Raw genomic sequence first — 22905 nt, forward strand, 5'->3', positions numbered from 1 at the left:
TAAATAAAGAAATAATAATAATTAAAATGTATTAATAATGCTAATAGTAGTAGTAGTGGTGGTAATAGTAGTAGCAATGTAGTAATAGTAGCAGTAGTAAAATAAATAATAGGTTAAGCCGGGGATGGTCTCCGTGGGTAAGGAGGTATGGCTTTGGGGGGCTAAGGGGCTTGGATTTTGCGTCTGGGAAAAGAAAGAAAGAAGTGAATAAACTGCTTGCTCGCCAACTTCATTTTTTTGGCGATTCTCGCCAGCTTTTCCTATAGGGAAATGCGTTGCCACACAGCCCCTGCCTGGTGCCCAGACCCCTAAAGCCCGTCTGATTGCACACCTAATGCCTGCCCAACCTCGCCAACATTCGCCAACGACCGCCTGCGAGCACCGAATTGCCCCAGGTCTGCAAGGAAAACTGCCTCCCCTGCCCTGCTGGCACCGCCCGGGCACGGGGGGGACCGGGCAGGAGCGGGGGGCTGCAGGGCTGCACTTCCCACCTCCCAAATGTCATTTCCCAGCTGGGAGAAGCAAAACCCCCTCGCACACGCTTAACGCCCCTCCAAACACACAGCATTCCCTCCCCAAAACAGCTTTTCCCACGGCGAAGGAAGACTTAGCACTGCAGTCATTGCAACATATCGGGTTTTATTCTTCTTTTATTTTATTTTATTTATTTTTTTGCAGTCCTACAGCTTCAGCCAGGCAGCATTCCCGGCGTTATTCCCGATTTTCGCGCAGCAGAGGCAGGAGGATGGATCCTGCTGCGCCCCCGCGGTGCTGCCCACGCCAGATGCGCCCATTGCCTCGCAAGTTACCGCCGGGGCTGGGGGCTGAAGGGTGCCAGGAGGGGCTGGGGCACGAAATATCCCCCAGAGCCCCCTCCTCGCCCATTACAGCATGTCCCAAACAAAGACGTAGCACAGCAGGCAACACAGTCCTTTTAAAATCTTTTATTATTATTATTATTATAATTATTATTATTTACGTAATGTCTCACGTATACAATACAAATCCACGGTGTCCAGAATTTATTTTTTTTCTGGCTGAAATTGCTACATTCAGAGGTTGAACACGCAGAACTATGCTTTTACATAAAACAAATGACGATTTTTTTTTTGTTTCGAGCATGTTGCATTAACAGATAAGTCAAGACAAATAGATAACTATACATTCAGTGCAATTTAGTTCTACACTACTTTATAAGCACAATAAAATAATACAATACTGTGCGTTCTCAACTAGGCAGTTTCAGTTGTTGGGATTTTTTTTTTTTATTTTTTTTTTCAAGAAAATAAGCAGCAACAAACGACAATAAAACCGCATTACAAATACTTTCAAAGCATGACTCCTTCTATAGGTAGTGATAAAGTACAATACAAGGTGTTTTTTTTATTTTTTTTTATTATTATTTTATGCTACTTAGTAGCTTGCATCAGGGCAGAAACACAGCTCTCTCTCTTAAATAAATTCTGAGCAAGTAAAATTTAGGATATGTAAGCCCCATGTTGATAATAGATTTGATAATTATTGCAGGTTTTCCCTTTAGGTAGTACATGAAGAATTTCGAGTGCTCACACAGCCAGAGGGTAAACAGCGCCTATAGAAATGAAGGGGGGGGGGGGTGATTTTGGCCTATCTTAGGGAAAAAGGCATTTTTTTATATACAGCCAGAGCCCGCTGGAAATGGTGCGGGTGTCTGCGGGCGCTCCCAGGTAGGGTCGCCCGTCCTTATCCCGTCCTTATCTCGCAGGGGCTACAGGAGCGGCCCCTAAAAGGGAGAGGATAAATGGCTTGGGGGGAAGGAGCTCTGCCCAGCCAGCCCCTACCCGAACAGGCTGAGGAAGCTGGAAGCACCCTCGCACTTCCCCTGGGGCAAAACCAAGCGAAAAAGGCAAAGTCAAAGCTGTTCAAATAAATACATCTGCACCCATCACTGGGTGCAGCGAGGCAGGGGGAGCAGGGGTGAGCAGTGACATTTGCTTCCAAGGCTTGCTTTGGGCTGCTGGGTGGGGGTTGCTTGGCTTTGCTGGATAATTTTTTCCCCTGCTGTTGCAGTCAAGCCAACGATGAACTAAAGATGCAGCTATTAAAAAAAAAAAAAAAAGAAAAAGAAAAAGAAAAAGAAAAAAAGAAAAAAAAAAGGGGGGGGGGGAGAGAAAAAGTAGGGGAAGTTTCTATGACAATAAAAAAGGCTACAACTGTTTGACAGGTAGTTACTGCTGTGTGAGCCTCTCCATTCTATACTCTATAAAAGCAAATGACCGTCGTAAACATCTCGATTTATCATCTGCCATAAAACGAGACTTCAAGGGGCTGAGAAATCAGTCCTTGCTTTCTTCTTTTTCCTCCTCTTCTTTTTCCTCTTCTTCATTCCCTTCTTCTTCCGTTTTCTCCTCGTCCCTGGCCCCCGGCAGCTTATCTTTGTTGTTTTCTTTTTTCCACTTCATCCTCCTGTTCTGGAACCAGATCTTCACTTGTCTCTCGGTCAGTCCCAGGGCGTGAGAGACCTCAATCCGCCGCTTCCGTGTCAAATACGGGTTGAAGAGGAACTCCTTTTCTAACTCCAGGGTCTGGTACCGGCTGTAAGTTTGTCTGCCGCTGCGTCTTCCGGGAGCTGTAGGACACACACAAAAAAAAATAACTTCGTGGCTCTCCCCCCTCGGAGGCTGCGCTCTTCCCTCCCCCGGCCCTCCTCGCCTGGATTTTCCTAGAGAATCTGATGCCCCCCCCAAAAAAAAAAAAAAAAGCCCCCCTTCAGCCTTTTTGCATACTGAAGGCACTCCGAGAAAGTCGCTGGGTTATTAGGGTTAATAATCATATCGCTGCTCTGGGGGCTGCTAATGTTAGCTAGCTGTCCCTTCCTGGCTCTTTCAGGGGAATATTCAGCTCTGGCTGCTTTTGGATGGGTGTGGGGACGTGGCTGTCAAGCTCATTCACAAAAGAGATGTTTCCAGTTTCCCAAAAGGTGATTCTGTATGGTGAGTCGTGTTGGCCAGCTCAATTAAAAAAAAAAAATTTTTTTTTTTTTTTTATAAAGGCTGCATTGTTCACCGTGAAATCCTCCCAGCCTTTCTCCTTCTCCTCCCATTCTCCCGTTCATTTTTTTTTCTTTCTTTTTCTTTCCTTATTATTATTATTATTACTATTATTATCCAAAATGTCCATCTCTGTTTTCCTTTTCCAAACCTTGTTCCCAAAATACAGGCTCAGGGTCCTGCTGTTTGATAATATTTACGCCCTGAGAATTAGGATTTTCCATTAAATTCCCTACGCCTGTCCTCTCGGTTATGTATGTCTCTAAAGCACACACATACAGAGATGGATATGTGCCTGTGCAAACACAGAGATTGCATTTAAAACAACTCGAGGTGGACATTTGTAGCAATAGTCAAAAAGAAAGAAAGAGGACGTAGGTATGTGCAGCTGAGCCCCTGCACTTCCTTCTGCAAAGCCCTTTCTTAATGAGAAAAACAATGCATTTGCAAGAACAAAAAAAAAAAAAAAAAAAAAAAAAAGCTTCAGCTTGAAATGATTGCATCCTTGAGACTACCTCTAGGTCAAAGCTTAGATAAATATCATGTTTTCCTCTGCGTCTATCTCCCAGGCTCTCTGGGCCACATCCTCTCTACATTAGCCAGAGCTCCTTCCTATTTCTTTTCTTTCTCTTTTCTTCTTTCTCTTTCAATTTTCTAGGCATAGGGGGCTAGGGGAGAAACTTTGGTGCTCTGATTGTCCTTAAAATTAACACTAACCTTCACATGTTTTGAATTAACAAGGCTTCTAGACAACCTTGGTCCTTAGGTGGGGGAAACTTGTACTTTGAAGTATTCAGATTTCTGTGCAATTATCTGGACTTCACATGAGCAAAGTTCCATTCAGCCCAAATTATTTTGAATTTCCCACCCCCTTCTTTAACCCAGGACAGTATAATGTTCTCCTCCACCCCACCCCATAGCTCTGAGCTAAGTTTCCTTTTCTGCTTAAACTTTTATCTCTAGGCTTTAAGAAACAGATGTAAAGTATTAGTAATACTTATACAAATTCCCACCTTTCAGGCTTCGTCTCCAAGCGGTTATGAAAGGCTATATGACATTTTAAAGAGCAGTGTATTATCAACATGCAAATAACCTCGTGGGAGCTGTATCTTATTGCCTATCCTCAAGGCAAGCAATAAAAAACAAGTTTTACTTTATTGTGATTTAAGCCTTTTGCAGGGAATCACCTTGCTGGCTCTCTAGTAACTGCTGTCTTGCTTGCTTTCAAAGGTCTTCCTAAAAAGAAGAAACATTAGCACAAAACTACTCATTCCTTTCATATTTTACATCTACGCCTCTTATATTTATATATATATGTATGCATATGTGTGTACGTGCGTGTGTATATATATATATACATATGTTTGTGCTTGTATATGCATACATACATATATAGATAGACAGACAGACAGACAGACAGAGGGGAGGGAGAGAGAGAGGGAGATAAAGAGAGAAAAAATAAAGGAAAACATTTAAGGAGGAGGAAAAAAAGGTCCTAACCGTGAGGTCTCATCCATGGGAACATGAGACTGGGAGACGAATTTTGATTTAAATGCCCTTGTCCCTCGCTAGAGTTACTGTTGGAAGACGATTTACAGTCAGGATATTGTACAACAGTCGTCTCTTGCTGAGCACCATAAAGCGATTGCCTCGGTAGAGCTTCATATCCATAGAATTTAGAAGCGTCTCCGTGACACGCCAAGGCGCATGGGTTTTGCTGGTATCCAGAGTTGGAGATGCTCGAGGTTCCGTGGTGGAAAAACTCTTGGACGTGGTGTGAAGGGTGCTGGAAGGTGGGAGCAGTAGTGCCCGGACCATACACGAGAGCATGGCTCCTGCTAACACTTTGTGGAAATCTGCAGTCGTAGTAAGTTGGCTCCAGCGATTCACCGCCTTTGTACTTGGAAAAGAGAGGATTTACAAAGTAGGAACTCATGACCCTCGCATGCAAAAAAAAAAAAAAAAAAAAAAAAAAAGGAAAAAAAGGAAAAAAAAAAAGACGGCTTTAATTCTAGATTAGTGCGAGATTGTCCCTGGACTGTCTCAAGTCCTGCTTTTTAGTGGCTTTTTTTTTTTTTTTAATGCGATCTCAAAGGCGTTTCATGGTGCCTCTGTGTGTCTGTACGGTTGGTTCTCGGTGCTCTTGACTTCTCTTGTAATCTGTCGGTAGGTAGAGCTCTCTCTCTCAATTTCTCTGTAACTCTGCTCCTTCCCTTTAACACCACAGGCAAATTCCTCAAAATCCCGGTGGTGTGGCTTTTTTTTTTTTTTTTTTTTTTTTTTTTTCCTCCTCTCTCTCCCCTCACACGCGATATGTACACATCACTCCGCCACACTGAGACAGGCTGCGAGGGAAATGACAGCGATTTGGGGGCGCTCAGGGGGGGTTTGTTGGGGGGGGGAGGAAGGGGTGAAGGAAAGGTGGTGTGTGCCGGGGGGGGGGGGGGCACGCACAGAGCCCTCCTTCTGGGGGGGGGGGTGGGGGCACCCACACCTAACGAGTGGAGGAGGGTGAGGAAAGGTGCGCATTAATATCCACCCCCCCCTTTATTTTATTTTATTTTTTATTTTTTTCCCAGCAGCAGCCTCTTCACTGATGGCAGCAAATACATGCGCTGGGAGGTCAGCCTAGGTAACCTCAACAGGTAAAGGGAGCCCAAGCAGCCCCCCCTTGCCCTCCCCATCAACCCCCACTCCCTCCCCACCCCACCCCCCCAAAAAAAAAAAAAATCGGGGTGAGCTTCTGCAAGGGCTCAGCCCCCCCCCCCTCCGTGGGGTCGCCAGCTTGCAAGGGGGGGCTGGAAGGGGCTGGGGGGGTGCCCCCCTGTTGTTGTTGTTGTCATTGTGTTGGGGTTGGGGGGGGGGCTGCGAGGGAGGGTTACCTCTGTGGGGCTGGTCCCACCTAGAGGGGGGAGTAAAAGAGGGTGGGGGGGGGTGCTTGGAGGCGCAGAGCCCAGGTCCCCCCCCCCCTTTTTTTTCCTTTTTTTTTGGGTTGGTTTTGCTTTTTTCCCCCCTTTTTTGGTGGGGTGTGTGTGTTGTTGTTATTGTGGTGATGGTGGTTGGAAGATTGGAATCAAACAAGCAAACAAAAGCAAAAAGGCAGCGAGCGGGCGAGGGAAGCTTCTCCTTATTGATTGGCTGCTTCTTGCTGTCCTTCTTTTAAGAAAATAAAGGCAGAAAATTATGGGGAGTTATTTTTTTTTTTTTTTCGTGCTTCCTTTCGAGCCAACCACTGAAAATCCAAGGCTGGAAATAACAGGGAAGCGTCCTTCCAAGGGAATAAAGTAGACCATTGCTTAAAGAGAGCTACTTTGGAAGAAAGAGGAAAAGTGAGACAGAAAGTATGTGTTCCCTTTTGTGCATGTACCAGGGGGCTTCGCCTGTAAAAAAAAAATAACCATCGGCATTTTTGTTCGCTCTTGCACATTGGGATTTTTCCGTCGTTGGCAGTGGTGTTGGCGTGCCCCTTTCCCAGACTTTTTGCGCCGTGAGTGACCACTCGCTGCAACCTTTCACTTCGGACACTTCATTTTACGACCGCACGAAGGAACTCAACTCATTAAAAAATCACCTAAAATCGCCAGGATTCGCCTTAATTTTTCAAGGCGTGGGTAGGGGAAAGGGGATGGGGGGGGGGACACTTCGCAAAGGGATATTTTCCGTAGAGTCCCGAGCCGCCAAAAACATCCACCCCACGTCTGTAAATGACATAGTGTTATACCAGTCCCCGTGTTTCCTTCAAAAGTCTACAGCCCTTTAAATGTTTCCCTCATGTTCCTCCACAAAAAGCAGCCTAATTATTTTCAGAAGAGACCTGGGGAACTCTGGCCGATTTCAAGTGTGGAGGGAGAAAATCCCACCTCAGCTGCGCTTGCAGAGGTGATATTAGGTGTTTTTCTTCCCAGCAAAGGTCACATTCTCGATTTTTTTGAGGCACGGGGTGGCTCAACCCTCTGGAGAGACAGAAACTGGATTTTTTAGCAGCTCCTTTCCCAAGAAGAGGAAAAGGCACAGTAGCCACTCAGTCCATCTTTATTAGATTTTCAGAAATAGGGGATGTATTTTTCCCTTCAGAAGGGCTACATATGTTAGGTTTTTCCTCCCCGTATGCAGACAATGAGCTGTGCAGGAGAACAGTGATTTTTTCCACCGCCTATTGTGAAAACACTTTTAAAAAACAAGCTGCATTAGCTGTGAAGAAATAGTCTCCATACCCGAATAATCTCAAGGACGGCACAATGACCATATTCATTTATCCAGCACGCACCCACCTTCGTCTCCCCTTCCCCAGATTCCCCTTTCCCTAGAGAAACCCCCCAAAACAGAAGAAAAGGGCAGCTAGGGACAGAGGCTCCTTAATTAACAGCTAATAGTCGAGGTAACTATTTTCCTCATCTAATCAATAGCATTTCTATTTTTAAAATCCCAGTGCCTGCCCATGCAATAAACACTGCTGTGCAAATAGAAGGATGGGAAAGCACAAAAAAAAAGTTGTCAGATATGGGCAGTTCGGGCTGCTATCGGGAAGAAATGCTGCATTTTTCCAACCTTTATCCCCGGACTCAGTAAGCAAAGGTGCACCGAGTATTTCAACAGCCGGAATCATACCTAGGCTGGGAAATAAATGTTTGCCTTCAGTGTCTGTGAAAGAAAGGATCCCCCCCACCTTTCCAGGTTTCATGAAATAAGATATATGCGATTGCCTACTTCATTTTAAAGGAAATATCTTGACATTTAGTGTCTGGGGAAAGTGCTGCTCTTTGTCTCTACTGTTTTGGCTGTGTTTGGAGGTGTGGATGGGTGTGGGGTAATGTGCCTTGCGGGTGCATGCGCTTCACTCTGGCGTTAGCGGTGCGGCTGTATTGTACTTTTAGGTGCTTCATTGTACACTCACGGAGTTTATTTTATACCCCCCCCCCTTCTTGCCCTGACCTTCACTGGAAGATGTCATTCCCTCCTTCCCCACCCCAAAAAGGAAGAGGCTTTGGAGAGATACGTGACGTGAGTCAATAAAGGAGAAAAAAAAAATAATAAAAAAACACGCTTGGATATAGGCAATTTCTCTGCAAGCATTTTTATGCATTTATGCGCTCCCCGCGCCGTCAGATGTCAGCCCTGAGCGCTGCTCCGCGTTAAAATATCCATATATATATATATATAGGGAAAAAAAAAAAAAAAAAGCAATTTATATTTTTCTCAGCGCGGTGCAAAGCGGAGGGAGGGGGTGGCGGTGAAGCCAGGCGGCCCCGTGTCCCCCCCCTTCTTTTTCTTCCATCCCTCCCCAGCCGGACCCTGCGCGGGGCCGCTCCGCGGGCGCGGGGGAGCCGCGGGTGCGGGGCGCGCTCCCCGCTGCGCGCAGCCCCGCGCTAAGATTGGGCAACAGCGCCATCTCGCGGCCGCCGTGGGGCGCAGCGCCCCGGGCGGTTTGGGGGGGCCCCCGCAGACCCCCGAGGGTCCCCGGGCTCTGCGTTTTAGCCGACCCCCCCGTCACCTCCTCTTATATCCCCCGGGGGGGGCGAACGGAGCCTCCAACAGCGCAGCGCGGCGGCGGGGAGCACTATATAAACACAAGGATTTTTTTTTTTTTTTTGGGGGGGGGGAGGAACACTGTTTTCCTCTTCCCCCTCCCCAGTCTTTCACCCATTAAAAAAAAAAAAAAAAAGGCAGCACAATGTGTGTACACACGCACGCAGGGCCAAACAAACCCACCAGATGTGCCACCCCCCCCCCCCCCCCCTCGCAGCCTCCCCGCTTTTATCAGTTTTGGCTTGGGGTTGGGGTTTTATTTTATTTTTTTACCTCCCCTCGTCCGAGGGGGTCTGTTGTTTGTAGCTTGTAGACAAAACATTCCAATAATCCGGTTTCAAAGAGAAGAGCACCCACCTTATTTAAACCATAAAGCAATTAAAGCCAGACGTCTAGCCAGATCTAGGGTCCTGTTTTGTTCGCTCCTATTCAGCCCCGCATAGCAGTGAGACAAACAGAGTTGTAAAAGTGGCATTTTTTTGGCTGCGGAAATGTACCTATGGACAGCTGTAGGGTCCTGTCGGTTTTGTGTGCCTTACAAAAGGGCAGATTTGAAACCCGGCACACACAAACCACACACGCACCCGACACACCGAGGACCTTATAGACACGCACATATATTAAACATACATATTTCTATCTCCGTGAGCATGAGCTCAGCCACAAGCACATCTTTACCTCTCTCCCTGGGCAGAAATACATGTGCATGTTCACCAGCGCAGGCACACAATAGCTGTATCAGTATGCGTCTGCACACACGCGCCATATGTCAAAGAATGCCGAAATTGGAGCATTTTGATGCATTAATCCGGGGAAAGGCTGGCCACGAGCTGTGCTGCTCTGTGATGGCCGGTTGCTGTTTCTTTTTTCCTTTTTTTTTTTTTTTTTTTTTTTAATCTTATTATTCTTATTTATTTTAAACCACACTGGGGTTTTTTTCGCCACTGGAGGAGGCGAGGGCTGCGGTGGCGGAGAAATTCAATGGCTGAGCCGCACCAGCGCAGCCTCCCAGCAGGGCCAAATGGCATTTTATAACTGGTGCAACCCTGCACCGGGGGGTGAGGATACCGGGGGCCTTGCACATGAACTAAAACTGCGGCAGGATTTTAACCCAACCCAACCCACCACCAACAAAAGAAAGCCCCGGCAGCAGCTCGGTGCAGACAAAGGGGCATCTCCTCCGCTGCCCGTCGGCTCTAATGGGACCGGAGGCTGAGCGGAGGCTGCGGCAGGGAGGAAGAGGCTGGGGAGGGAGGGGAGGGCTGGGGGAGGGAGGGAGCAGGCTGTGGTCTCACTGGAAATGAGATCCGTTTGAATGAAAGGGGGCCAAAATGAACTTCCATACATCATGTCTTTTCAACATCGCTAAACACTCCTGACAAGCCCCTCCAGAGAGCTGGGTCCGAAACTGCCTCCAAAGTCCTGTCCAAATGATGATTGGGATTTTCTCTTAATTAATAACAATAAAACGGAGAGATTTCTCTCCTCTCGCCAAGAGGAGGTGGGCGAACGGCTTCTCAGCCCTGCAAGATTTCATCCTTTATTCGAGCCGGGATGAACGCAGACAGAAAAGCAGACGGGAGGGAAAATAATATTAATAATAACAATAATAAAAGTGAATTGACACGAGGTAGAAAGATCCCCCCCCTCCTTTTTTTTTTTTTTTTTTTTTTTTTTGGTCCATAAATCTTCACTCTGCTAAAATGTTTTCTAACCTGACCATTTCATTGCGCTCGTTAAGGTTTTCCAAACAGATCTAGCACAAAACTGGGATTGTAAAAGGGCTTTTAGCTTCCCTTGCTCCAGGGATGGCTCCGCTGATAGACCGCGGTGCGCCTGTCCCCCGCCGGTGACAAAAATAGAGCCCGCTTTAAAAGCGAGGACACAAATCAGGGAAGGGAAAAAACCCTCCAAATGCTTAAGCAAGAAATATTAAAGAGCAATATTTTATGAGATCAGCAGAAGTAATCGCTTCCAGATTTTTTTATTTCGGAGGAACTGGGACGAGGGCGACAAACGTATCTTGCTCGCCTGATCTGGTTTTGATTAGAAAGATTAAAACGCAGCTCCACTCATTTCATTAAAGAAAGGGACCTATAACAAGTTTTTATGATTAAACATCCCTCGCTGCTCATTTTTTATACAATCTCCTGCCTCTTGTTTCTCATTCAGCAGCCTGGAAAGCGCCCAGAGAAGGAGCCATTGATAAATCCCTGCTCTAGCGCGCTGTGGGCAGCGTTTTCTCGCCTCTGCAGCTCCAGAAAGCCCCGACCCACTTCGTCCTGGCAGGACGGTGGGGTTTGACCTTTCCGCAGCCAACAGCTTCCCCCCCCCCCCCCCTTTTTTTTTTTTTTAATTTCTTCCCCGTGTAGGGCCAAAGGAGGGAATTCTGCCTTTTTGTCTTTTAGCCCGAAAAATCGCAGAGTGCCGCATCGCCACCACGCATTGCTTTATTCCCCTGCTCTTTCTTTCCCGCAGCTCCTCTCCACTCGAGCCTTTTTTTTATCCTTTTTTCTTTTTTTTTTTTTTTTTTTTTTTTTTTTTCTCCCTTCCTCCTGGGCAGCTCCGGCTGTCTTGCGAGGAGCAGCACTTCCAGCAGTGCTCCAAGTTTTGGCAACCCATCGGTATCGCAGAAGCTCCCCCTGAGCGGATGGCAGAGAGCGGATGCCTTTGCCAGCTCCTCTATTCCCAGCATCCATATTTAGGCTTTTTACATATACTTCGATTGCCTGGGGTCATAAATTAGTACAATTAATTATCCCAATCTAAAAATTGATGGCACATATAACCCTTACCTCAGCGCCTTTTATTATGGTACTGTGAAATATAAAAGTGCTGGGGAAGGAAGCAGAAAGCTCCGCTCTCCTCTGCCTGCGGGGGATGCCCGGGTCCACCCCGCCGAGGCTGCGGCACCGGCACCGGCAAAGCCTCGGGGCTGCTCCTCTGCAGAGGGCTCTGAATAAAGACACCTCCATGATGAGATTTTTTTTCTTTTTTTTTTTTTTTTTTTTTTCTCCGTGACGTTAGGTATATTTACATAGAGCTGCTCTACAATAGCGAACATAACAATATTACAGAACGGTTCTGAGACGAGAATAAAATACACAAATAAGTACAGCAGAAACGTTCAACACCATGACAGAACATCATTGAGCCATATTCCCTTCAGTCTCTTTTCTCTGTTTCCTCTCTTTTGTACAAAATATTCACTCACGAGCTCACGGAATTAAAAAATAAAAATACTGGATCAGTTTAACTTATGAAATAAAATACTAAAAAAAAAAAAAAAATTCAAGTACTTCTTGTGTTTGTTTTCTGAGGAGGACAAAACAAAAATTGAGGAAGAAGAAAGGAAGAGAAAACAACCCCCCCAAACATCTTTCTTTTATTTAGTTGCATTTTAGAAAAGACTCGTGTCCCAAAACGCTTGCTGTGTTTGCCTATAATGCTAAACATTCATCCGCACATTCAAAGTCAGAAACATTTCAACCCCCAAAAACAGCCTCCTTTTTTTTTTTTTTTTTTTTTTTTTTTTCACCCTCGATTCTCATTGACTGGACTTTGCCAACTTTATTGCTGTTCTTTATCGGTTTTTTCTTTATTCATTTTCTTCATTTTCATTCGCCTGTTCTGAAACCAGATTTTGACTTGGCGTTCAGTGAGATTAAGGACTCTGGCTACTTCGTACCTCCGGTCCCGTGTAAGGTACATATTGAATAAAAACTCTTTTTCCAGTTCCAGGGTCTGATACTTTGTGTAAGGACATCTTTTCTTCCTCGTGGAGCGCGCATGAATCCAATTTGCGACGGGATTGTCTGAGAAAGAAGATATTTTTTTTTTTTTTTTGAAAAAGAAATCAATGTATACAGCTGCCTTTCTTCCCTCCCCCCTCCACGTCCTAGCGAGTCTATAGAAAGAAACCTGTTTAATTAGCAGATCTTACCTAAATATTTTAAGTGACCTTCAGAAGAGTTTAATCTGTTTATTTTGGAGGGGTCATTTCCTTTTCTTTTGCTGCTGTTCTCACATAAAAGTTTCAGTAAATAAAACTGTAGCAATGGGTTTAAAATAATAATTATCCACATGACTGCTACTAGCAGTAATCTAAGAACATAGTCATAAAAAGTCAAAATTCCCACCATTTCATAGGCCCATAAACTCTTTTTACAACCTCAGCTCTCCAACACTTTCCCTCGAAGCTCTCACAGACCTGGAAAGTCCAGTTTATTTTTGTAATATCTTAAGATGACACTCGAGGTGCCCCCCTGGCTCCCAGAAATAGCTTTTTCCTAGCCTTTAGGACCTCGCACAGCCCCACTCGGCTGGGCAGAGAGAGTGGTGCTCGCCTCCTTCGCTCTTTCCCCGTTTTAGGGAGCTCCCTGGCAGCCAAAAGCCAGGCATTCGCCCCCTGATTCCTCGCCTGATTTTTATCACGAGGGTGCCTGGCACCGGCCCGCGTGTAATAAATAGAGGTGTGAGATAGGCAGCGAGATACAGAGCCACAAAGGTGCTCCCAGCTGCTGCCACCCAGCTCAACACTCGAAAACCGCCTTTCGAGCCCAAAGTTAGGCCAGGAGGTGCAGCCTGCACATGGTGCACCCCGGGCCCCCCCTGCTAGCCCCACGGCTGGGGCTGAGCCCAGCTCCAGCAGGGGTTTTGCAGCACTTTTGGGGCAGAGCCGGGTCCCCGCTTGCAGGCTGGAGGTGCGGGTGGTGCTGGTGGTTACCTGACCCCGCTGCTGCCCCCCCCTCCCCGTGTTCAAGGTTTCGTGGTGCTTGTTTTTTTTCCCTCCCTCTCTCACTTGGGCTGCAGAAGATGTTTCTTCAAGTGTATGGTCCAATGTCCTGCGCTCGCTGCCTTTTGCCCCCAGCTGCCTGCGCGCACTCAGCTCTTGCCTTCCCCATCCTAATTTTCCTCCTCGCTCTTTCTCCCCCCGGCCCCCCCGCCCAGGGTACCCACCTTTTCCTTTATTCCCACGTGCTGGGATATTTTAGGAACAATTGCACGGGTGCAGCTCCTCTTGATTTTTCAAACAGATAAAGAGACACCTCTGCATTTATTCAGAGAGCCTCCTTTCCCCTCCCAAACCCCCACAGCAACACGTTCACTTCCAGCCAGCAGCTCGTCCTCCTTTGAAAGTGGAAATATTTGAAAGCAAAGAGGCTTCTCCCCCTGCCTAGCCCCCTCGCACACGCACTCCCTGCCTTTCCTTTCCTTCCTTCCTTTTTTTTTTTTTTTTTAATTCCCCCCAGTGGAAGGTGATGAATATTTGATCAAAGCAGCCAACAGCCCCCCTGCAAAAATAGCCTAAACAGCCCAAAACAAAGTACAGATATTCGCTCTCAGGCTCTGCTAGGCGGACTCTCTCAAACCCCCAGATCTTCCTGCATATCTGGAGTTTTAGGGTCGGGCTCTCTAAGGTAATTTCATTTTATTGAGTACGGTCCTGGAAGCTGTAATGCCTCCCCGGTTGTAAACAAGAATGACTTCGACTTACTAGGGTCTAATTCGTGCTTTTCTTCTTTGTGTTTGCTGGAAGCGATGGCTTCGGACTCCGGGGAAGGAATTGTCTGCGCTGCTCTGTCTCTCAGCTCCCCGGGAGCCGCGTACATGTAGTCCGGGTAGCCGCGGCCGTCCGCGGGGCCGCATTCTGCCCTCCGCCCGGGGAAGGCGTCGGGTTTGAGGCCGTAGGGGCGGCCGCCGGGTGCGAAGGCCGGGAAGGAGACGGCCCCGGCGAGGGGCTCCAGCCAAGTCCGCATGTACCTGGGCTCGGCCCCCACGGGCGCCTGGGGGGCGTACGGGTGGTAGCCCACGGACGACTGGGAGTGCACGGGAGCCCAGGAGGTTGTAAAAACGGCCGGCTTGGGGGCGAAACTGCAGGAAGGAAAGTCGGCACAGTCCGGGACTAATCCTGAAGGTCTGGCAGCAGCCGGGTGGGAGGCAGTGGTGGGGAACCTGGAGGCCAAGAGCTCTTCGTTTTCATGGCTTATCAAGGAGTCTACATAGTAGTTGCTTATGGGGCCAGAAGCCGACATGGTTCCCCCTCTTTTACATTCATAAGATTATTGTATGAACTGTATGTGTACTTTTTATCTTCTCATAGAACAATCAGGGCAGGTAATTATTTTTTCAGCCTTTCCCAGTTTGCCATTGGCTGCCCGCCCTCACGTGATTGTATTTACCCAAAAATATAGCGTGGATCAATCCGCAGGTCTTTTTTTAATAGCGCCTATGCGACCTGGCTTTTGCTAAAAGCTCTGGAAATAACGCGGAGCGGGGGAGGCGGGAGGCGGCTCCGCGGGGGCCGGGGGCTGCCCTGCCCGAGCCGGGCACGGCGACCCCAGGGCTGAGGAAGGTGGAAGGTAACCGGGGAAGGTAGCGCAGGAACTATTTCTTGACGTAATTTGTCTCTGTCCTTCGATTCTGCAGCTCCCAGGCTAGGCTGGCTACGTGAAAATTGAATATCTCGGGTGGCGAGGGGAGCGGGGCGAAGTGGGCTTAGAGTTGGGCTCCCCACAGCACTTCTCCAAAGAACCGTGGGGGGAGAGAGGCTTCTAGGCACAAACGGAGCTTTTGTCATTTTTTTTTTTTTTTTTTTTTTTTTTTTTTTTTTTTTTTTTCAGCGATGTCTAAACCGTCAGCCTGCCTAACAGCTGAGAAATCTGGGGGGCACAGGCACATCCATTCCTGCTTTGCAAACTAAGTGTCTTCCGGAGGAAAACCAAAATGTGTAGATGTGAGGAGCACCTTTGAAAAGAGGAAGGGAAAATAATAACACCACCACCACTTAAAAAAAAAAAAAAAAAAAAAAAAAAAAAGGAAAGAGCTTTTGCAGTGAAAGCCTGCATTATTCGGCAAGTAGTCGTGGATGTTTTTATGTCCTTCAATAAAATTTTTACGAGGATCATTTGATTGTTCATAAATGTGTCGTTCATTAAATAAAACTGTAAGACTGACTTTCAGCTATAAGGCGTAGCTGAGGATGGGAACGCTTTTGCGTATTAGGAGCGAGCAACAATGTGTGGTTGGCACATGATTGTTCTGGTTTTGTTTGGTTTTTGTTTGTTTTTTTTTTTAAACGCGTGGAAACTTTTCTTTTTGCACCAAATCGATTGAAGAAGTTGGGAGCGTTAAAAAATCCGTGATACCCTGCCTGCATTTTGAGAGAATAACCTTTCCTTTGTAAGGGAAGACAGGTAGGTAAATAGCTCACGCCCATTGGAGTCTGAAAGAATGGAGTTAGGCGATTTCTCTGGAAAGAAAGAAAGAAAAAAGATACCTAACCAAAAATAACCTCTCATTATTATTTTTTTTTTTCAAGAAACCAAACAAGAAAATAATAATCTGGATTGTCTAGGCTCTCCAGGGCTATTCATCACCTCGGGTTTTATAGGGCTGGGGTGACATGGTGGGGAGAGAGGGAAATGGTCAAAATTTGCAAGAACAAGAAGAAGTGTGGGCTCAGAAAGCGGTGGTGTTTCCTCCTAGGGAGAGACAGGCAGGCAGGAAGGCACAGGGGGTGGGCAGTGTGTCTCCAGTGATGCAGCGTTCACAAGTGACACACGCTCTGTACAGTCTGTGCAGGTCCCATGAACACACATGACAGAATTGTATTCCTTTTTTTTTTTTTTTTTTTTTCCTTTTTTTTTTCTCAGCAACTTGCATGGGAAATTCGAGCATTAGGAGAAAAGGGATTAAAGCAGATCCGGGCACAAACAGGCGAGAAGGCGTGATGCTGCGAGGAGAGCCCCCAGACCCTCCAAAGTTGCCTCAGCTGAGCCAACATAAAATCCTGCACCTTAATTTGAGTAAAAAGCTGCAGCAGGCTGCCCTTGCAGCTGCTAGAAATAAGATTTCCCTCTCGGAAAACAGGGAAGGCTTTAAAAGAAAAATGTGAGGGGGGTGGTGGGGGATGTTTGTGAAGGGATTCAAGGTTTTCCAAATTCGAAGGGAAGAGACATCAACTCGGTCACCCACAGAATTTATTCCTCGTTCCGTTTTAAGTCCCCTGCTTTATGTGAGCCCTTAAAGGGAAATATTCCTGCAGGAGCAGAATGTCTTCTTTGGCCTTTATCGAGACCAATTTATCTGTCAATCACAACTCTCCAATGACGGTTATTTTTATGTTCACGAGAAAAAAAAATATATATATGGTCATCATTCTTTTATCTATTCCCATTTTTAAAATACTTACTGTGCAAGGTTGCTAATATACTGGGAGGTGACATGTGCAGGGGAAAAAGCAGCTTGGCTTTTCTACTTTGGTGGAATATTCTAAAGAAAAACCTTACAAAAGAAGGGTTGTCTGCAGACGTATATGCAGAAGGGGAGAGAGAGAAAGAAAAAACAGGCAAAGGGAGAAGGAGAGAGAGAGAAAGACGCTGAACATGCAGAGGGAGAGAAGCACCGAAAAGCAGAGGCAGTGGGGACGTTTTCCAAAGGAAAAAAATGTCAGAATATACCACAGACGAACCACAAAACGAGCAGAAATTACCCAAGCAACAGAGTTCTAATGAGGAGCAGCAGTTTTTGTAACCTTACTGCAAGCAGACAAGGTCACTAAATTAGTCGTGGATGGTGCATTTTGGTGTTACACAAAGGCAAACATAATATCTTGCAAAGATTTCTTTTATTTATACGGAAACCTCCAGCACATAGAATTGTTCACTCCCCATATTGTTGTGGGATCTACAAAAAAAAATCATAGCGCTTGTAATACAAACCCCTTCCATTCAGAGCCTGCTCGTCTCTGAGAATTAAGCAGTACAAAGCAGAGATGGAGACACTTCACCTTAAAGCAAACTAAAGACACGGCTCAAGACAACGTTTTCTCCCCGGTTAGCTGCAGAATCCCAAAACACGATGTGAACCCACATGAAATATTCTCCTTTCACGCTTATCTCGACATGAAACCATCCCCATGGATGAATGCAAAGTTACGTGAATAAAGTCCACTCAGAGTGCAGGGCAAAGAAAGCAAGATCCTGAGATATTCTTCTTTTAAGTAGTAGTGGCTCCAAGCAAACATCCACACAGGAATTAAAACACGCCTTGCTATTGAATTCAGCAGCTACAAGGTTATCTCGCATCTTTTATGCACGCTCCAGCTAGACTCTTATGCCTCCACAAAAGCTCCGATACTTGTTTAATGGGAGATTACCTCTTCTGAAATGATGGTGAACTATCAGATCCCTTCCAGGCAGACTAATATCTTTTCCTCTCACCTCCCCTTTTGAATCTGCAGGGGGAAGAAACTTAATTGCATTGAGAAAAACTAACACTAGCAGTCCACAAGCTGTAAGAGCATTTTATTTTGTTTTGTTTTATTCCCGGTGGAGGGAGAAAAAAAATCGCTTCGCAAATTAGGACGTTACAGAAAATCAAGCCTTTGTCTGAGCACTGTCCTGGCCCGTTGACTTCTGACACCTTTCGGAGCTAAATGCTTCTTCCCATGTTCGCCCTGCTCCCTGCAAGTGCTGTGTGTGCTCAGCCCGAGCTGCATCCTTTCCCTGCCCTGGGCTCTCCGCTTGCTTCGAAATCTTTTAGTTTCGCTTTGAGAAATTCTCCCCTGATTGGAAGGAACGGAGACAAAAATAATCCTAATAAAATAAAAAGACAGAAGAGGGAGGGGAAAAAAAAAAAAAAAAAAAAAGAAAGAAACACTACTGGAGAGCCTGCTCACTGAAGTGACACTGCTTTCTTTGATTTTTACATTTAAAAAAAAATTTTTTTTTTTTTTTGAAAACTGATGGTAGGGAAAAGGCAGCAACTGGGGGTAGGGTGGGGGGCATCCGTGCTGCAACTGCAGGCCTGAGAGCAGGCAGCAGCCGCCGCCTTCCTGCAGAGAGGGGCTGCGGCTCCTGCGCCCGCCCGGGGCACCCCGAGGCCGGGACCGGAGCCGCCCGCGGGGGCAGCCCGGAGGCTCCACCGGGGGGCCCGGGGACGAGCAGGCACCGCGCCCCCCTTGACAGGCAGACAAACGGAGCCTCCTCGCACACACACACACGGGGAGGGGAAAAGGAGGGGAGAGAGGAGAAAAAAAAAAAAAGAACAAGCGCATTCCCCCGCTTTCCCTTGGTTCAATTAACACTGTCAAGTTCGGATTAAAAAAGAAATCGGCGTTTTCTCGCCGCTCCTTCCCCCCCGGCCCCGCTGCACACCTCCAGCCGTGCCGGAGCAGGGAAGGGAGGTGCTGGTTCATATCTCTCCATAAGCGAAACGAAAGTCAGCCTGCAGCCAGCGCCAACTTCCAGCCAGCAGCACGCCCCTGCGCCTGCATCCCCAGCCCCAGCCCAGGATAAAGTTCCCTTCTTTCCTCCGCTTTGTCCTTCCCCATTCCCTTCCTCTTTAGCCTGCTCAAGTTCTTTCTGTCTTTTGTTCCTTTTCTTCACCCCTCCTTTTATTTTATTAAAAAAAAAAAAAAAAGAGAGAGAGAGAGAGGGAAGAAACTGTACACAATAGATTGCACGAATGTAAAGCAGACTCTCTGAAGAGGCTGCAAAATATTTCTTGATCCCCCAGATGCCTCTATTTATTCCAGGATTGTCTGTTAAAGTAAATAAATATGGAGAAAGATTAATTTCAGGCCAGATACCATCCATGGTTCTTGCAGCAGCGCGATTGCAGGCTATAGGCTTTGCCTTTCCCCTACTAAATTCTTTGGCTGCTCGAAAATCATATTTAATCAGGGTTTCTTACAAGTTATCATACGGGGAAAGCTCCCCAGGACAACAACTGACCAGTGGAACTTGCACGCACAGCGCCCTGTATCAACCGAACTTCAAACCTAACCCAATATGGGAGTCATAGCTAAGGCAAATAAAATCAACGTTCAGTTAAAAGGACACTGCAGGAGTTTTTTACCTGCTTAAGTGCTTTCTCCCCCCCTTCTGTTTGTTGCTAAGAATTCCTGTCTCTCCAGTGTTGGAGGTACGGGTAATAGACAATAAATTCCGAGGTGCAATTAAAGCTCAGAACAATTTCTTTAAGTGTGTTATGGTGTCCTTTTCCAAAATTTCAGGTCTCCACCAGACGAAGCCTACTGCAGATGTTCGCAAACAGCAGCTTGTCTGCAGCAGCCGGGGAGGGCACGAAACGAAGCCCCACGCCACGCTGAGGCATACCAGGTTAGCTCGGTTTTGGGTGTGATATGAAATGCAGGTCAAGAGAAGGGGAAAAAAAATTTCCCAGAGAAGTAAATTAAAAGAAGAGCAAGAAAACAAGCCTGAACCCAGAGAGGCGAACTGTATACTGCCTGAAGAAACATATTTCTATACTTCTCCCTTTACATTTATTATGTTTCTGTCAGACACCCTGTAATTAGCATAGATAACTATAGTTGCAAGCTCCAAGTTGTGTCTGCAAATTCTATTGTTTGGCTGCTACAGTTGCACACCAGCGAGCTTGAAAGCGAGCACAAGGTGTTAGGAAGAGTCTGGTGCCCTCAAATAAGACAATAACCCCACAAAATGCTTGGGGGGGGCGGGAGGGGGGCGGAGGGGCGAAGGGTGCTGCTTTAGGCGATGGATTCCAGCCCAAGCTGCACCGCAATATCTCTGGCCTGGTGCAAACGTCTCCTCCAGGAGATCAGCCCAGTGCTAAACCTGCCTGCATCTGCCACAGATATGGCTTAAAATACAGAATATTGAGGCGATGCCCCCGTTCCTGCCCTCATCCAGCCCTCCTTTCCAAGCAGCTCCATGCACAGCTCCTCTGCGGAACCCGCTGCCTCTGCAAGGACTTGGTGGACACCCCGACACCCAAAGGGAACGACCTGGTGCGGGGACATTTACTGCCACACGCGGCTCCCCCCCTGGCAGCCCCGGTCCTTTTGCAGCCCCAGAGCGGGCACATCTCGCAGGGAGGTGCTGAGCCATCAGCAGACTTGCTCCAAGTCCAGCGGAGCAAATATCTGCATAAACCAGGATTGCTTGTTTGTTTTCTTTCTTTTTTTTTTGGAGGGGAAGGAGGGGGGGGGACACCAAACCAGAATATAGCCCACTTCTTCCCCTGCTGCAAAACGGGAGAGTTTATCAACGCAACCCCATCTTCCCACAGCCTCCTACTCAACTTCTCCGACCCATTGCTTTGGCTAGGAGGTATTTTGCAAAACCACCCAAAGTCATTCCTAGCAGCAAAGGATAAAGTTCATACATAGGCAATGCGCTCACACACACGCACACACACGAGCAAAAGCCTCCAGGTTTTAAAATTACACCTGCTGGGAGAGGAGCATTATACAAAGAGACGCAAGAAAAATTATGCAATCCAGCGTATCGTAATATCTCTAATATTTTACTCTGATAACAGCATCAGAAAGTGCATGAACATTAGCAACAAAGCAAACAATATTACGTGAAGAAAGATGAAGGCGAACAGCATGGTGTCTTTTTGACTACCCATGTTTTTACATAAAAAACAGGCACATCTATACAAAATAGTTGGAGCAATAAATTCCCACCGTCCTTCTTCCTGATCTAATATCATAATTAAAAAACAGTAGGGGAGATTTTAACTTTTATTGCATTTCTGGAGTTGGGTTGCTAAACATATATTAACTTTAGATTCTTCTCTTTCTCTCCAGGGGGGTGGTCTCTCAGAAATAAAATCAATCTTAATATACAGAGAATAGATATTGTTTTGTCTTGTACATGCTGTTAGAAGAAAGGGAAAGAAATCTGCAGATAGTTAATACAGAGAAGGCAAACTCATCATACATGTAATGAATCCTTTAAATCATTCAATTATCACAGCACTAATATCAAATAATTATGGTTAAAAGTACCAGTAATCAACCTTGTCCCTGTTGAAATATTAATTTACAGTATTGTGAATGAGTTTCTTCCATTTTTTTTCTTCCCTTACCCTTTTTTGAACTCGCTTATTACATTTTTCCAGCCTGGTGTAGTCAACCTAAAATAGTGATGAAAATAGCCGTACTCCATGCAACATTGCTTTGAACCCAAATCAACAACTATTCCGTCTTTTTCACACTTAAAACACAGCATATTTAACACAGCAAACAAAGAAAAGCGACATGTTTTCAAACCGATGCTTAAGCATACACATTTCCTTCATCGCACGTGATTTTATTCCGGAGACTTTGTCTCAATTTGGGTTATAACATTCAGACCAAGCGCCTGTCCTATGGAGCAAGGACACTGCTATTTTTGCAATCGAAATATACTGCTTGTACAGAAACTTCGTCCTGAGCCTCGCAAAAAAACAAGTCAAACGAGGGGAAACCCCCGAAATATCGCAATCCGCCAGCAAAAAATCCAAAACACTACATTCCCGCCAGATCTGAACCTGCTTTGGGATAACCTGATAGCCTGCCATTTTGCTAACCCAGAAAAGTCAAATATAGAGTTTAATACTTTTTTTTTTTTTTTTTTTCCTCCACGCCAACCTGCGCCTCTGCACTCGAGGACCACCACACGCTGGGTTCGGGGTGCCCTGGCTAACACAACACACAAGTATCTGCAAACCCTTGCTCACTCTTTGCTCCATGCCCACCGCACATTCACTTTTCCTTCTTGCCATCTCACAAACATCACTAAGCCCACGCATTGCACAGGACTCCCGTGTTCTTTACGTGCGAGCTCGGCTAATATTTTCTCTGCTTTGCTTTTATTTTTCCCTCCCTTTATCCCCCCTTTAACTTTTTTTTTTTCTCTTATACTTTTTTTTTTTTTTCTTTTCGCATTGAAACACTAACATGCAGATATAACTTTCCCAACTTTTACAGTGCATTTTTTGGGGGGGGAAGGGGGAAAAATAAGCCTTTCGCAAGAGAGAGACACTGCTCATGTAACACAGACGTCTGATTTTCTTAATCAACAGTTACTTAGCTTTTATATGTATCCTTACTGGAAAGTAATTCATAATCCAGGCTGAAGCAGCCGCGACATAGGAACCGTGTTCTTGCAAGTGAAACCCCACACCCTGGTTACAGCATGTAAAATGCCCATTAAATTTTATATCTTATGCTTTTGCTGTGATGTAGACAGAGCGCAGGACAAGTTGGGAACCCAGTTTCTGCTTTGTTCTTCAATGCACCTTCACGACACATAATCCGCCGCAACTTCTCTGCTTTAATAGCCAGAAGGCTGAGCAGAAGATGGCAACAGGAGCTCTCCCAACACGAGCAGCCCCCCAGACCCCCTCCACCGGCACCCCCATGCCAGATTTCCCAAACCCCCCAAAACCCCATCACCTTTCCAATTCTCGGGGATGACCGAGCGGGAAGCGACCACCTTTTAAATTTATTGATTTCTTGTGGCACGGGGGGATTGGGGGGGAAGGATTTTTATTTTCCCACCCCCTTTTTAATGAAAGAGAGCGCTGCTAG

The 22905-nt window shown here is 46.3% G+C and overlaps 2 protein-coding genes and 1 long non-coding RNA gene across 3 annotated transcripts; 1 reads left to right on the forward strand and 2 right to left on the reverse strand.

Annotated features, from left to right (window-relative positions):
• Positions 1-929: 929 nt before the first annotated feature.
• HOXC8 (homeobox C8) lies at positions 930-5215 on the reverse strand. The gene is made up of 2 exons (XM_005026072.6): positions 4530-5215; positions 930-2608 (listed from the first exon to the last, which is right to left on the reverse strand). The coding sequence occupies exons 1-2, from the start codon at positions 4963-4965 to the stop codon at positions 2316-2318; spliced, it is 729 nt and encodes a 242-aa protein (XP_005026129.3). The 5' UTR covers positions 4966-5215; the 3' UTR covers positions 930-2315.
• A 177-nt stretch (positions 5216-5392) lies between these two features.
• On the forward strand, positions 5393-6612 carry LOC110353889 (uncharacterized). The gene is made up of 3 exons (XR_011806114.1): positions 5393-5674; positions 6255-6370; positions 6480-6612. It is a non-coding gene; the product is annotated as an uncharacterized lncRNA (long non-coding RNA).
• A 3112-nt stretch (positions 6613-9724) lies between these two features.
• HOXC9 (homeobox C9) lies at positions 9725-14590 on the reverse strand. The gene is made up of 2 exons (XM_021277504.4): positions 14053-14590; positions 9725-12370 (listed from the first exon to the last, which is right to left on the reverse strand). The coding sequence occupies exons 1-2, from the start codon at positions 14588-14590 to the stop codon at positions 12126-12128; spliced, it is 783 nt and encodes a 260-aa protein (XP_021133179.2). The 3' UTR covers positions 9725-12125.
• Between the last annotated feature and the right edge of the window lie 8315 nt (positions 14591-22905).

The sequence above is a fragment of the Anas platyrhynchos genome, chromosome 34, assembly GCF_047663525.1.
Source record: "Anas platyrhynchos isolate ZD024472 breed Pekin duck chromosome 34, IASCAAS_PekinDuck_T2T, whole genome shotgun sequence".
NCBI lineage: Eukaryota > Metazoa > Chordata > Aves > Anseriformes > Anatidae > Anas > Anas platyrhynchos.

Coding starts and splice junctions, on each gene's coding strand:
- HOXC8 (XM_005026072.6), bottom strand. CDS start 4,965: ATGAGTTCCTACTTTGTAAATCCTCTCTTTTCCAAGTACAAAGGCGGT. Junction 2,609..4,529: donor CCCATGGATGAGACCTCACG/GTTAGGACCTTT, acceptor TGTGTCCTACAG/CTCCCGGAAGACGCAGCGGC.
- HOXC9 (XM_021277504.4), bottom strand. CDS start 14,590: ATGTCGGCTTCTGGCCCCATAAGCAACTACTATGTAGACTCCTTGATA. Junction 12,371..14,052: donor AAAGCACGAATTAGACCCTA/GTAAGTCGAAGT, acceptor CTTCTTTCTCAG/ACAATCCCGTCGCAAATTGG.